The sequence below is a fragment of the Bombus pascuorum genome, chromosome 6, assembly GCF_905332965.1.
Source record: "Bombus pascuorum chromosome 6, iyBomPasc1.1, whole genome shotgun sequence".
Lineage (NCBI taxonomy): Eukaryota > Metazoa > Arthropoda > Insecta > Hymenoptera > Apidae > Bombus > Bombus pascuorum.
Genome location: NC_083493.1, coordinates 1174361 through 1189489, shown reverse-complemented (window position 1 = coordinate 1189489; position 15129 = coordinate 1174361). Strand labels below are relative to the sequence as shown.

The following is a 15129-nucleotide window of genomic DNA, read 5'->3' as shown; positions in this document are numbered from 1 at the left end:
TGTTAATCTCATCGATTTATTAAGGACCTATCATGCTTTAAATAAATAATAGGGGGCATGCTTGAAGTAGATCACGTACATGCTCTTAATAAATTAAAAAAAAAAAAAAGAACACCGCATGCAATGGGAAAAATTTCAAACAATGACTACGGATCCCGTCTCATCCTCCAGTTGCGGAGGATGACTCTGGATGTTGCAGGCCATCTTGAGATCATCGTACCTAGGTAGGGACGACGAGTCTGCGTCATCCAATCGAGAATTGCTAGACTGTAGCGTACATTGTTGTACGGATGATTGCGATTGAACCACTGTATATGGTATCTCTCGTCGTTGCTGCTCAGTCATTCCGGAAGTATCGACTAGTCCAAACTCCAAGTGTCTGCAAAATCAGCCATTGTTTCATTGTTTTACATTATGTTGTCTTACACAAGGAAATTCATTATTTTTACAGAAACTTCCTTGCATAAATAAATCATTGTGCAAATTGTTTGGTATAAATAATTCAATTTCATTCACACCAGAAGTAATTAGATTAGTATACATATATTACATGGTAATAATAAGATTGTTCGGTTTATATGTACACGGGATACAGTTGTTTCATTTGGAGGAAGAAATATAATACAAAGTATTTGTGCAATTTTAACATTAAATATGTACATTTGAAATTAGATAAATTACATTTATATTGGAGATGACGAGGTAGATAAAATTCACTTTGGATCATTTGGTTTTCATGCATTTAATATCTAACTTTAACTAATTTAACCATATATCGCTATAAACACAATAAAATAATATTGAAAATTTTATACAAAATAATATTACAAAAAGTTTATACTTAATATTATACTTACCCCTCCAAATCAAACAATTTTTTCACGTGTTCTCTCTTATCTTTATTTTTACCGAACAAACAGCATAAAAAGATGAGAAAGGAAACATCTATTTGATAAATAATTATTTCAGTATTGTTACAATTTCATAAAAAAAACGTACTTCCTAAGTTCGTCTGGCAATGGTTGCTTTTGAGAAGGACTCCGGTGTCTACTTCTATGCCTTCTTCTTGGTTCCGTGTGGCTCACCTATTAAAATATTCATTTTAACCAGTTTACATTTACGATAATAGGTAAAAACGCACAGGAAACTGTACGAAATAGGGAAGACGAAAGCATCACTGAATATTGAATAAAAGAAATAATATTCAACATCTTATTCGAACTTACAACAGCCCGTTGAACTCCTTCGCCTTTCCGCTTCTGCGCTTCTTTCCATTGCGGTTCGGAATCTACCAATTCGTGTCTAAAAAGATTTACGCACGCATATGTAGAATGTTTCAATTCCAAAATATTCGTGCATAGTATAAAGTGTTTTATGATAAACTAAGTTGGCTCGTTCCACTTGTGATTTTACATTAAAGACATACTTCCCAGGCGCGTCGTCATTAAAATAATTATCACCTTTGTATGCTCTACGTACCCTACCGTGAGAATATAATGAGTACAAGGGTCTCCTTCCCGTCCTCACGGTCGATGAACTTGCACAAGATATTCTATCAAGATCTTTCGTTTTCACATCGCTGTCTAAGGGGCCTTTATTATACCGATTAATTACCAATTAGGCTAACTAACGTATATCTTAGAATTTAGACGTCTAATTGTCTCAATGTACGATAACAAATGTAACGATGCTGGTCAACGCAGTTAAGTTGTTTCTTTCGATTAATGCCTAATCGTTGACGACGGTGAGCATAAATAAATACAAGAAAATCCTACCTAGATGATCGGGAGCTTCTGTGCTTTCTACGGTGCTTGCGATGGCCCGATCTTGTATCCGAACCTCTTGATAGTTCGGATTCGCAATCAGAGTGACGACTATGTCTTCGATGACTATGACTATGACTTCTTCTACGGTGACCACCGCGACTATGACTGTCTCCTGAACTTTGGCTCTCTACAGAGCTACTCCGTCGTTGGAGTCTGCTCAAGAGCTAAAAAGTGAATAACGATATAGCATTAACGTTAAGGATATTGAAATTCAACTCATTTCTGGTACACAATACGAAAAACTATAAAATGTAATCAAGTTAATAACAAATAACAGATGTGAAGAACGTACTGCCGGTGCCGTTCCCGCAGAGCGGACCGACCGAGGACTAGACGAAGTGTAAAGACCACGAGGTTGGCTCTGAGTCCACGGCGCGCTCCTGGTGCTCCTGGGACTTGAATTATTCATTTGTCTCGCATTTTGAGCATTGCACAGAACGTTTCCCCCGACCGAATTACTGCTCGGATTTGAATTCACTGTCGCGGGTGTTTCCACGAACGGGCCGACCATTTCTTGGCCTTCGACCACGCGTCGCTGTGCCCTACGACTGGGTGTCCTCTGGAAAATCGGCGGTGGATTCCGTCTGATCACTGTGTGCTTCTCAGAGCTAGACGGAGGACTGTACGAGCGGAAACGAGAGTAAGGACTCAAAGGTGGTGGACCGGTGGCCATCAACCGGAAGAATGCTTGGTGTTCCAAACAACACTTCCATAGATGTCTACAGGCACCTTTTGACGGTGACTCGAAACCGTGCGTTCTCTCCTCAGAATTTTTTTCGCTGACTCTTAGCATGAAATATCTACCCTGAAAGAAGTAATAGGATGATTTTTATGTATTTTAATGCTAATTATAGTAGCAATTTTGATATGTGAAACACATAAGTGAATAATGTTTCGAGAAATGACGTTTACCTACCTTATAATAGATTTTATTGATTCGAGGCCAGTAGTAATTTCCCACTTTGGACTTGTTACGTAGTAGAATTATCCCGCTCGGTGTCAGACCCAAAAAATACTCCACATTATCTTCGCCCTGCGGATCGAGATTACCGGTTTTCTACACATTATTGTGTTTCGTTAAGACATCGGTAACCTTTGTTCGTTTAAACAGCAAGTACCTACCAAAACGGGATGCAAATCAACCCCGTACATTTCCAGCCATTTCACCTTGTCCAAATAATTCAGCTCAGCGGCAGAGGGTAATTGTCCTCTGGAAAAGGAGGTCATTGTTACTTTAAATTACCTTCATTATTAATTGCGTGTATTGTGAAATCTATCACTTTACTTTCTATACTATATGTGAAACAAATGAAAGCGGATATCTCCTTTACAGATGCTAAGGAATTGTGCTAAGGAATGTAATGTAAATGTAAGACGTACACGAGAGTTTTATGAAGTTCTACTATACGATTTTCCAATTCCGTAGTTTGGTTTGCCAAGAACCGAAATTCGGTAACGTAGCCCACAGAATGTCGTCTTGGATCGTAGTCTCCGAGTTCCGCTGAAAAAATTATATTAAGTCAGTGTTATTTTAATTCAATTAATTCAATTCTGGGAATATATCGCTTATTTCTAAAATTTTAAATTAGTTTATCCGGGAAAACAATATGTATAAACTCTTTTTCGTAAAAACACGTGCAATTACGCTCTAAAAATTGATGACTCCCTGGTATATGTTGTATATTGTACACGTAACAGGTCACAAATATTTAATGTTTTCTCATTACGTAATTCCATACATTTTCTTTACACGGACATACGAGTTCATCGAGCATATAAGACGTACACACGTAGAACACGTTCACGATTTATTTTCAAAACATTAAGCAAATCGTCCAGTAACACGCATTCCGTCAACCGGATGCTTGCACGCATTATCTACGCTAGGAAAAAAAAGTATGATAGCACTCTCATCCTGCAATCTACGTACGCACAAGTTGCACCTAGTCCACCCTTCTTTTTCCTCTTTCTCCTTAGTTTCTTACCCTGCACGATCTAAACGCATGCAAGTGGGAGAATTTATGCCTTAAAGTTGCTGTCGCATTTTTCTTAGAATATCGTGCAATGCGAGTAAAAATTAAATGTGGTACAATTTGTAGGATTTTATTGGAGATAAATATATATTGAGATAATTTGTGCATTCTATTGAAGATAAAAAAGGTGAAAATTAGAAAATTAAACATTTTGTGATTACAATATTCAAATAGTTAGATACATGTAATTATTTTTTCGATAACATAGGAAACGATTTCTATCTAAGTGATTGTATTACTCAAGCTTGTTTGAAATTTGAGATCTATATTTCTGATTTACCATTGTCTAGCTGTTGTCCTCGTTTCTTTTGTCTTTGATGCACCTAGTTTATCAAGATATACGAGGTAACCAATTCAATTGTATAAGAAATTCCGTTTTGATGCACCAGTTTAGAACTTAATATATTAAGTTGTCCTAAAAGTTTCTTTTGTTTTGTAAGGAAACAATAGATAATCCATTTTGTTCCAATAGAACCTAATACATTACGGCACAACATTGCATGCAAATTGCAACAGTGAAATTATTCGAACGTAATGCCACTTACGTAGGATATTAGTCTCTATAAAATATCACAACTATAGATATTATTGCTCATATTATAATATACATCATTAAAATTAGTTATTATTAAAATATAAAGGAAAAGTATCTTTTATTTTATCGTTATTATTTAGTAAACTTTTTACTTTTTACTACTTTTCAAACTTTCACAAACCCAGTGACACATGCTGCTGACTGAACGATCGCAGTCTGCTCCAATATGCTACTTTCCATCGTAACGTGTAAATTCCAAATGCAAAAATGCTTAAAAATGTCCCAACAACAGAATCAATTAAATTCACTTGGTCGCGTTGTGTAAAACTAAGATTTCAATGTCTACGCAACTAATCGCATAAATCTAATTTACATAAAGGAATTTTAGCTCGTCGGAATTTCGCTTCTTTCGTCCTATCCCCAAGTTCTGCTTCTTCGAAACCTGTCACCGTCAATTGCTATAGGCTGCAGCACGGAAATGCCCTCCAGAAATCATCCTAGTCGCTTAATTGAATCACTGACTTTGATGAATATCGGCTGAGACCAGCACGAGGGGCACTTTATTTTCTCGCTGGTTTGGTCTCTCTCCGGTCCTTCGCCTACCATACAGAACAGAATTCCTGCACCTTGTCGTCGTCGATTTCTTGTATGTTCATTCGGTCATGTAATTATGAGACCGCTGGTCGTAGACTACGAAACGATCGTAATCAAGCCGCAAAACGCGTTATCAGGGTCCCAGAAGTTTTGTCTAAATGAAGAGGAATTTGTTCGATGATGAAAATGGTATGCGGAAATGTTCGACCATGTGGACGATTATGGAAGAAGAACTGTCTCGTACGTGAAGAAAGAAGTAGTGAGTGGAACCGAGAAATGCGACTCGATCGATAAAAGTCGTCGCTCGTAATTAAAACCTTTGGATTCTACCTTTACATTTAACGAAACAACGATTTGATCGTTGATCGATGGAAATTGGTAATCGAAGGCGAATGAGGTGTATTGAATGGCACGAGGAGCAATCCTTCTTGGTATTGAAAGTTGTTGAAAGTTGCGAATATTAGTTGTGCAGCTTGTTAGTTCGGTTTAGAAGGCGAAGGAGAAGTTCAAGCTCGTTGAAATTAAAAAGAAAATTTAATTAGGCTTAGAACGACGTAAGGGAATATACGGTAATTTATATGTTGACTTGTTGATTAGTAGCTAACTATAATTTTCCTTCTTTGAAATTGTTAAATCTGTAAGTATTATTTTTCAGTTATTTTTCATTTATTAAATGTGAAATTTTTCAATAAATGCAAAAATAAAAGATGTAAAAACGAATATTTTGTAATTGAAAAAATAAACAAAACAAAATGTTTATCGATATGGCTAATTGATCATTCATATTATCCTGGTGGCAATACCGATCGAATGACTTCACGAATACCGTGAGTTCCATAAAATAAATTGCTTAGAACGAAAGTCGTATCATGCTGCTGAATCATAGTCGATAAAGTACGAAACAAATTTCTTTTCAACTATCCAGCTATTAAAATGTTCCTAAAAGGTTTCATGTTAGGAACAATGCATTGCCATTCTAACAAAAACATTTATAATATTTATAAACAAATATTAAAAATTTTTATTTCTGGTTATTATTTGTCAGATAACTTTTATATCAGCTTTTATTAATAACTCTAGTTATTTGAGATTTTATTCCTGGGAGAAACACAAACTTGTTCCAAAGTAGTTTGGTACATCGTAAGCAAGAATCACCCTTTTGATCTACGAAATTGAAATTATATTTTATAAAAAGATACGGAAATCCTTTCAAGTTACATTTCACTGACCGTCCTTTGTACATCTTTGATTCCTATCCGCTTGACCAATAATTTCCAAGGCCCTTTATGCTATTTCTTTTCGCATTTCCAATTACAGAAATGAAATGAGCTAGCCGAATTTCTTCTGTCAACGCAATTACTTCAATGGCGTTTTCGTTTACTAAAAATGTTTCAATCAAAAGTTATATATTCAGTTACGTAACGATATTTTTTATACAAAGAGATATAAAAGTTCAAGTCGCATATTAAAATTAGCTCTGATTGAAAACTTAGTCGATTCAATATTCACTTTGAAATAAAAATCGCTTAAAATAGTAATTTCATTGAGTGGTATTCATCTATATGAAGGTACGCATCATTAAGAGACGACGGGAAGCAACGATAACAGGTTAAACGTACGAAACAATTAAGTTTTCAAATAGGATTCCATTGTTCGTGTTTGAATGAGGCATTCTCGAGAATTTTTCTTCTTGTTCGAAGAACGGAAGGAGTCGCGGAATGACAGTGGGAGTATAAATTAATTTACGAAGCGAAACAGCGCTCTAAAAATGAATCCATCCCGTCCGAGTGAAGGAAGCTCGACAGTGCAAGAAGAAATACGCGTGACAATAATGGAATTCACCCCAGCGAGACTCAAAAAAAAAAAAGAAAAAACGAAAGAAACGCCTAAAGGTGTTTTCGTCGCCGTTGTAATGGCATTGTAAGCTCAAAGCTCCTTGGCTATCTTGTTTGAGATCTCTGTGGAGTTGGACAACGCTTTTCGCCGGCGCAAGCATTATCTCCCATTCGTAAAACGACGACCGGGTCTACTTATTTCCAGAGTAACTCCAATATTTGCGGAAGTTGAGCGTAAAAGGGTTCGTCGCTGGACGAATCAGATTCATTGCTCGAAAGAAAAACGCGTTACCAAAGAGTGGTGCATTTTTAGAGGAGACATTGGAACGAGAAAGAGATAAAAATCATGTACGAGTGACTATCCTGGTTGGCGAGTTGATTAATATTCGTCGTTAAACTGTCTTCCTCGTAAAATTACTTCCCGACGCTGAACAAGCGCGTAATTGCGTGCGCTATATAACGGCCAAGTTTCGCTCTCGTCCCTTCTTTTTTTTTTTTTGTATTCATGGGAGAAAAAGGTTTCTTTAATTGCTGCGAGTCGCATGAACCAAGGAAAATGTGGAATTTTTCAAGGAGACGGTGCAATATCAAGGGTTTGATTAAATAGATGCGATGAATAAGTCATATGAATAAATTTGAAAGATGATTTTCCACGTATAGACATGAAAATATGAATTTCACAAAACAATTCCATTCAGACGAGCTTTGATTATGAAATTCGCTAATATCGTTTTTACTGAAAATATTTCTTTCGCGCCTTGACTTTAAGAAATTTCTCGACTTTTACTTAATTTTTCAACGTTAAGTTGTTTGTTATATATTCTCTGCTCGTTGCTTTGTACTCTTCCTGTTTACTCTTCGTTCTTTGCCAGTTGATTCTCTGTCAATGACTAGTTAATTCAAAGATCCTCGATTATACTGTAGTATTTAAAACTAACAAACTCAAAATCAATATGTATTCTATCACGTATCTTCCCTATATACGTACTTACTCTATCTCTTTACACCATTCCAAGTATTTAATGTTTGCTTATCATTCAACACATGAGACGTTCATTTATGTTGAACGTTACAGCAGTTTATTAGTTTAACCTTTACGATTGCTGAGGCAAAGAAAAAGAACAAAGAAGGATTAAAATTAAGATACAATAAAAAGGATATTAAAATCTTGAATTTCTATTAGACAGTTAAGAAGCTACTTTGAGATAACTCTTTCACCGCGGTAAAAGAAACAGACAGTGACTAGTATTTTTAGTGTTACGCAAATCGCAATCGCGAGATCTCTGGTAGATGAATCACGTTCCGAAACGAAGACTTCTGGTTCGGTAGTATCGAAGGAAAGAGCGCGTCTCGCGTGGAGAAGCGCGGAAAGAAAGGCAAGCAGGAAAGTCGAACACGTAAAATTCTGTTGCTCAAGATGTTGCAATCCATCGTCGTGCGGTGATCTCATCCGTGGCGAACCGCAGTCGCATTCAGAGAAGTTTATCTCCATTTCGCGAAGCAAAACGCGTGCCATGTCCCTTTTTCTCTCTCTCGTCAGTTTCACGCCTTCCTCGTCCGTTCCGCGTTTCGTTGTCAACGGGCAGAGAGACTGAACAAGAAGAAAGGGCATTCATTTCGTCCCTTTTGACGGCGATGAGACGCAAACACGACCGTATCTTTTTCTCTCGTTCTCTTTTCCTCTTCCACTGTATCTACCCTTTCTCTATTTGCATGACTTTGAATCTCAGCAGCAGATAACTAACGCGTGGACCTGGAGCTTTCTTCTGGTTGGCTCTTGCCAACGTCGTCGTCTTTCCATCGCGTGCGTTAGACGAGAACGCGTCGATGTTTCGAAATCTTCAACCGTTAACTTATTTTTTAGTTCTTAGTATTTCTTTTGAGTATTAACTTATACGATATCATTTTCTCCTAACATTTTCGTTCTTCTCGTCATTTTCCTTAATATACCTAAAGTATATCACACGCTATTGTGCAAACGAAAACTTCGACTCAAAGATACAGGAAAGGAGTAAAATCTTTCACGAAGATTGATTACTTTCTCTATTCTATCTATATTTGAACGGAAGTATTTCAGAATAGAAACGAGTATCTGCAAAGGGTGGAAAGTTAGAAGCACTTTAGGAAAGTTTAACTCGTTTCATGGCCGTCTCTTTTCACCGACAATATTGAAATCACATGCCGTTCAAACGTTCTGCGAATTTTTTTACATTACTTTCGTTGAACCGTGTCTTTGCTGGATATTTTATCTGTACTCTGTATTCAGAAGACAAAAGATTCCAGAACTTTTTTCGAAGCGTTCCTTCTATCTGTTACTTTTGACAAACGTCTGAATTGTTTAATTAATTACATTTACGATCAAAATTTTCGTCACGGCGTATAATTTTGTAAGATATTTAATATTTGTTAAATAATATGATAAGAATATAATCAATTAGAAATTTAGTAACACCAAAGAAATGAAATATAGTTTCCATGCTAGATATTTGCCTGCAAGAGTGCAGGATTAATTCAGGTTTTGCAACGGGTTCGCGATTAACATGAGCGAAAACGGGCGAAAACGGGCGAAAACGGGCGAAAACGTGGTGATTTTTCATATCACCGTGTTTTTACCATTGGCGAAAGTGCTCTCGTACAGTCTCTTGATTTCAGACTGTGAAGTAAAAATGAGGATACTCTTTCGTACTTTTCTATTTCATGTTGCTTTTCTTGGGATTCCATTTAAAGGTGAAAAATATATTCAGACGTGCATATTGTTTTTTCTTTTAACTCCTCGATTACGATATACAGCATTCCACTTAAATTAAGAAAATATAGCTTCTTTCAAGTACGGATTTAATGAAAATTTAAATAAAAGGTAGATTGTATTATGCAAAGTAAATAAAATCTGTGAAGAGATCAATTTTGTTCATTTCGAACGAAGATTCTTTCAAAATATATTTGACGACCAGTGAATATTAAATTCTCTCAGCACGATTCGTAATTGTCTTTCGATTCAAGACGTGTAAAGCTAAGTCTACACCGACAAACGATTGTCCCCAGACACGTGTCGCAGACAATCAGTGTTTATCTTTCGTGCAAAATCCGCAGAAAGACAGATGCTGATTGGAAATGTCGACTTAACTTAAAGCTAGTCGCAATTTCCACGTTTATCGGCGTGCAAGTTCATAGAAAATAGAGAAAAGTATGTTTCGTGATTCTGAGCAGGTGAATGCGGTTCTCCAAAAAGATTCGATGGAACGGTGTTGCGCATTGCCTGTTCACCGGAAAGGCGATGAAAAAGAAACGATGGTGAAGTGTAATTTCGACGTGGCGGCTTTGTGCCGCGTGGGTGCATAATGTAGCACCTACCATGCAATTTTGTTTAGACTCTCTCGGAAATAAGCGTGCCCGAGCGTTAGGCGTTGCCCCGTGAAATTTCCACCGGCGCTATCCTTGTCTTGCAATGTTGACGGCTCGGAACCAAGGCGGCGTTATCGCGATAAAAATTGCACACGTTTCATCGTTCTCTTCGTGTTTTGTCTACTTCGACCATAGGGAACGCAGATTGCCGTCGCGTAAAAATCTTATCGGGCACGACTCACTTTCAAGCGGTAACACGGTGAAAAAAGATGGGGATAGAGAGAATAGTGCAACGATTCTTCATTTGAAAGCGTATCAGGTTACATGATGAATGATTCGAGTTACTCAGTTTCTTCCAGGTATATCGTGTTTTGATAGAAAGATCTTTGGATTGAAAGCAATAGTGAAAAATCGGTAGAAATTGAGCAGCAATTCCAAGATATTTTTACAGTGAAATTTTTTTAACCGATGCATGTTAATAAGTAAGTTATTGTTATATAAATCTATTTTAGTTATGTGACAAATTTAAATAAAAAATCATGCGAGTGAAATTGTAAACAAATAATTTTTTATCAATGTAGTAAAATAATTTTGATAAATGAATTTTGACTGCAAAAGAATCAAACTCCTTTTTCCTTACCGTTTCCGATAGAAACATGCTACTGTACAATACTACAGATAAATTGATTACACGCGAAATTATATGCGTTAATTGAATTACTGCATCTAAATCGTATCAAGTTCATTAAATAGAGTGATTAAACGTTAGCATAAATTTGTACAAATCATAGGAAATGAAATTTAACTGAAAAAGCAAAAACGATCGTTAGAATCAAGTTTTTTCTTATCAAAAGCTGTCAATACCACTTAATACTCGAAATACTAGGAATTTATGAGGTACCAAACATCAGTTATTAAGCTAATTATTTTGGACCTTTATCAAGTAACGATGTGCAACATTAAATCTCAAATTATTACAAAATTCTTCAAAAAATTTTCTTAATAATAGTTTTTATTAATAACTTTATATCTACTGAAATCTTTGTGTTTCCTTAACTTCCTTTATTTTCCATCATTATATTAAGAAATAAAATCACCGTAAGCATAAAGTCACGTTTAATTTAGATCTAACCATTAACTGCTTTATTATAAATTTATGCGATCGTAAAATACTCGAAACCTGTGCCTGTAGAATCTTCTCGATAATTATCGACTGTTTATCGTCGATAATTGCGTGAAACTAGCCTTCCGAGATCAAGCATAACGTTATCGTGGGTTACACAAACCCGATTCCGTCTATTTTTTGCATAATGTTATTCCAGATGAGAAAACCAGAACGACCTCTTCTTTGCATGCAAGATTCAAGGACAGTGCAAATCGTACCGGAAGATGATGCCAGGAAAGTCGAGTCGTTGACAGTGAAACAAAAGGAGTTACGCCTCATTTTCAGAATTATAGTGGCATCTCTAATGAGGAACGAGCACTCGGAGGCCATTTGTGGTTCACGTTGGTAATTGTCTCGGCAAGATTACTTGGTTAAGCGATTTTCCTTTACGCCTGCTTGCAACTCGACATTTGCGCGTTCCCGGCCAAGAGCGCTCTGTTTCTTCGAATTGTCTTCCCTTAATTGGATGTGATTCTCGGTTTCAATTAGCGCAGTTCTTTTAGCGATAATTACGGAAGTGTCGTGTTTAACGAGGATCAAAACTGATTTAAGACTATTTTTCTAAAGGTTTCGTTGAAATTCTTGGAATTTCTTTATTAAATCTATTAGAGTAATCTACAAAGAAATACCAATCTCTAGGGAAAATGAGAATATATGTTATTGAACTAAAATTAATCGGTACATTTCACGCGAAAATAATTTGTCTCTAATTGAAATATTTTATGAGAATAGTTAATTTCCTTATATTTCGCGTTTTTGTTAATATATACTTGATAGGAATCGTTACCATTAAATTCCATAAATCGTGTAATGAAATTACACCTTGTATTTGGATTATTATATTATAGTTTTGAAGGAATTAATTTGTGGACTCACGAAGAAAGCTACGATATCAATTAAGTTAAATTCCCCAGTTAGTTAAGAGTATATAGAAGGTACTAAGAATTGAATGGTATAATAAAATTTATCTTATTACTTCACTGTTTTCGTCAGGGTAGTCATCGCTAAAACTTCAGATTTACAAGATCAAAGCAGAATACCTAAAAAGATCGAATGTTCTAGCAGATAAAATTTGAATGAAATTTCCAAAGGAATTTATGAGACCTTTACTGACTGGAACTGGTATTTCACGAACCATTATTTTGCGTCCTTCGTTAAGCATTCACAAAGCCCTGAACGCGTATGTTTAGATTTTTTCTATTGAGAAAGATTATTGTTAAAATTTTAAATAGAAAGATTATCCCTGATTTAATAGAAAATATCAAATAGTTGTCTTTACCACAATTTTTTTTTAATTTACTTAAAGGAAAATATGATTAAATGCATCCGTTGCGCTTATTGATACTAAAATTAAGGTCCTGTTACAAAAGTAATTATTTAACCATTTTTAAGAATACAACTGCATTTCACAATATCAAATACCGTTGTACAATCAACATTAATTAATATTAATTAACACGCTTTTCGGTTTATTTTTGCGATCAAATAGAACTGTGCAACGTTAGCTAGTGTCCCTGAATTCTTAAACCTATTCCTTTTAAAAGAGTCGCTGCTTTACGCCGAAGGAACAGATTCTCTTTTGAATTATTTCGTTCAATTAGCACAGGTTCGAGTTCCTTTTCGTTGAAAAAATTGTCTCATTACTCGGGCCGGGAAAATAGTTAATCCAGCTTTGCAACGAACATGTTTGGAACTGAATGTTAATGCCGCAACGGTATTACCAACTCCTCCCATTCTTCCGCATCTACGAGTTAACTTTCTTTGACCTTGAGAAGATTAATACGCCGGGATTTAATTAAAGCTACCAATTTTAATCATAGCGTTCATTAGAAGCGGTAATAATCTTCGTGCTCAGTCGGCTGACGGAAGCCGCGTTGTGAAAAGAAATCGAGCGAACATTAACCATCTGATTGATTGCACTTGCCGCATTCGCTTCCGTGATACATTTGCATAATACATTTCCCTCGGAAAATTATAGCTTTACCGGTTTGAAAAATCTGTCCTTACTGTGAAATCGCAAAATAGACAGATTTTTGATCGTTTAAGAATAAGATCCTCCATTTTTATTTCCTGTGATCGAGTAACGTAATTTGTTCACGTCGACTATTTGCATCACATTTTCGAGAAACAAACAAATAAAAACCACGCCTAATTATTTCATATTCTTCTCCGGAGAAATAACTTGCATATATATATTTTTGTTGCGCCATAAGTTTACGTGATCGGAAATTGATGGATTTTAAGATCTTCGTTCAATTATTTATGGATACCTTTTTTCTTTTTCACCGATGTCGTCATAGCAAAATTCATCAGCTGAAAAGAATGTTTGCGAACTTTGTCGCATGTTACGTAATACTTTCTAAGACACAACACGCGGTTCATAAATAACGTCTATATATAAATTCATTTCATATACGTTGAAAATATCTATACCTATTGTCGCTTTTGGTAATAAATCATACAAAACCTGCCTCTAACGAGTAACTATAATATTTATTAAAAATGTATATACTTTGCGAAAGTAATGTGAAAAAGGTCATATTCTTACATTGGACAACGTATGCTCCTAATTCCGCGGCCAGGTCGAACGACACAGGAAGTCGTCCTTGAAGAATATCCTGCTTCACTTGGAGGAAAAACTGGTACCTTGAATAAAAAAGAACACATATTTTTATCGTACGAATAAAAAGGAAAAATAAGACGACGAACTTTTCCTTCGATAGTTTTCGATGAAAATTTAATTTTAACACATCTGTTTTATTTCTAATATTAAAATTGTTTTATGTAATATATAACCACACAGCTCGGAAGATAATATAGTATTACATATAATACAATAATAATATATAATGTAGTAATATAAATTTTTATACAATTCTTCTTGCACACAATTTATCGAGATAATATTTTATAAACTAGGTAATAGATCTTTCCTTCTCTCAAAGATATGATAAAGGAAACGTTTGGCAGCCACTGTATGTATGTCGCGTATATAATTAATGACGTATGACACGTATAAACGTCTTGCACACGAGAGAAGCAAAAGAAACGAAGCAAGAGAAGCGAAGCAGAAGTAGCGAAGCAAAAGTGGAAGAAGGAGAAAAAGACGAAGAAGAATGGGAGGGAAAAAAGGAAAAGTTACGAGATGGGGTCAACTTGCGGCTCGACTCGCCGCGAACTTCGATTTTGCCATCGTTGCCCTCGCGGTTTCTCCTCTTGTAAAGTCGTCGTTAAAGGATTTCGTAGTTTCTTTTTCTTTTCTCGCTTGTACCATCCGTTGCCACGACCTTTCTCTGCCGATATCACTTGCCGTCTCTTTCCTTTCGTGCGCGTTCTGCCTTTCGTGCTCGTATGCACATGCCTTTTCCCTCGCAAGCAGATTCCTTTTCGCTAGCACACTTTTTTCCCACTTCTTCTTCCTCGTTTTTTCTTCATTTTCTACCTGCCAATCTCTCGTGCCTTCTCGTTCTTTGCTCATCCACCAGAATCGCTTTCACCCCCCGTTCTGTCTTGGAAAATATCTCACATTCGTTCCGACTGCTTTCCCGTTGTCCTATTTGCAAACACGATTTATCAGCGGCGAGCCTGAGCAATATATTTTTATTCAAGTCCTGTTGACACGGCGTGAAAAGTTCACGAAGAGTTTTGAAAAGAGTTTGAAAGCGATTAAAGTAAATATCAATAAGTATCTTCCTGATTCTTAGAGTCTAAAATAATATTTGATTTAAAAGTCTAATAAAGTTCTTTAAGAAACATAGTAACGTTATAATCTTCCCTCATATCCTTGAGCAGTATCTCT

At 36.0% G+C, this 15129-nt stretch overlaps 1 protein-coding gene and 1 long non-coding RNA gene across 7 annotated transcripts in view; both read right to left on the bottom strand.

Moving 5' to 3' along the window:
* The window catches only part of LOC132908351 (uncharacterized), a 235262-nt gene that overhangs the window by 41178 nt on the left and 178955 nt on the right, over positions 1-15129 (bottom strand). The window lies entirely within an intron of this gene.
* LOC132908129 (band 4.1-like protein 4A) overlaps positions 1-15129 on the bottom strand; it is a 62860-nt gene that overhangs the window by 2297 nt on the left and 45434 nt on the right. For all 6 annotated transcript variants that reach the window (XR_009658316.1, XM_060961804.1, XM_060961805.1 and 3 more), the window contains 9 exons: positions 13879-13976; positions 3207-3327; positions 2949-3036; positions 2743-2859; positions 2119-2631; positions 1776-1990; positions 1227-1302; positions 1000-1085; positions 221-379 (listed from right to left, as the gene is read on the bottom strand). Coding sequence is in view for 5 of the 6 variants with exons in the window: in XM_060961804.1 (XP_060817787.1) it covers positions 221-379; positions 1000-1085; positions 1227-1302; positions 1776-1990; positions 2119-2631; positions 2743-2859; positions 2949-3036; positions 3207-3327; positions 13879-13976 (1473 nt within the window). In the remaining variant the exon portion in view is untranslated. The remainder of the gene's footprint in view (positions 1-220; positions 380-999; positions 1086-1226; positions 1303-1775; positions 1991-2118; positions 2632-2742; positions 2860-2948; positions 3037-3206; positions 3328-13878; positions 13977-15129) is intronic.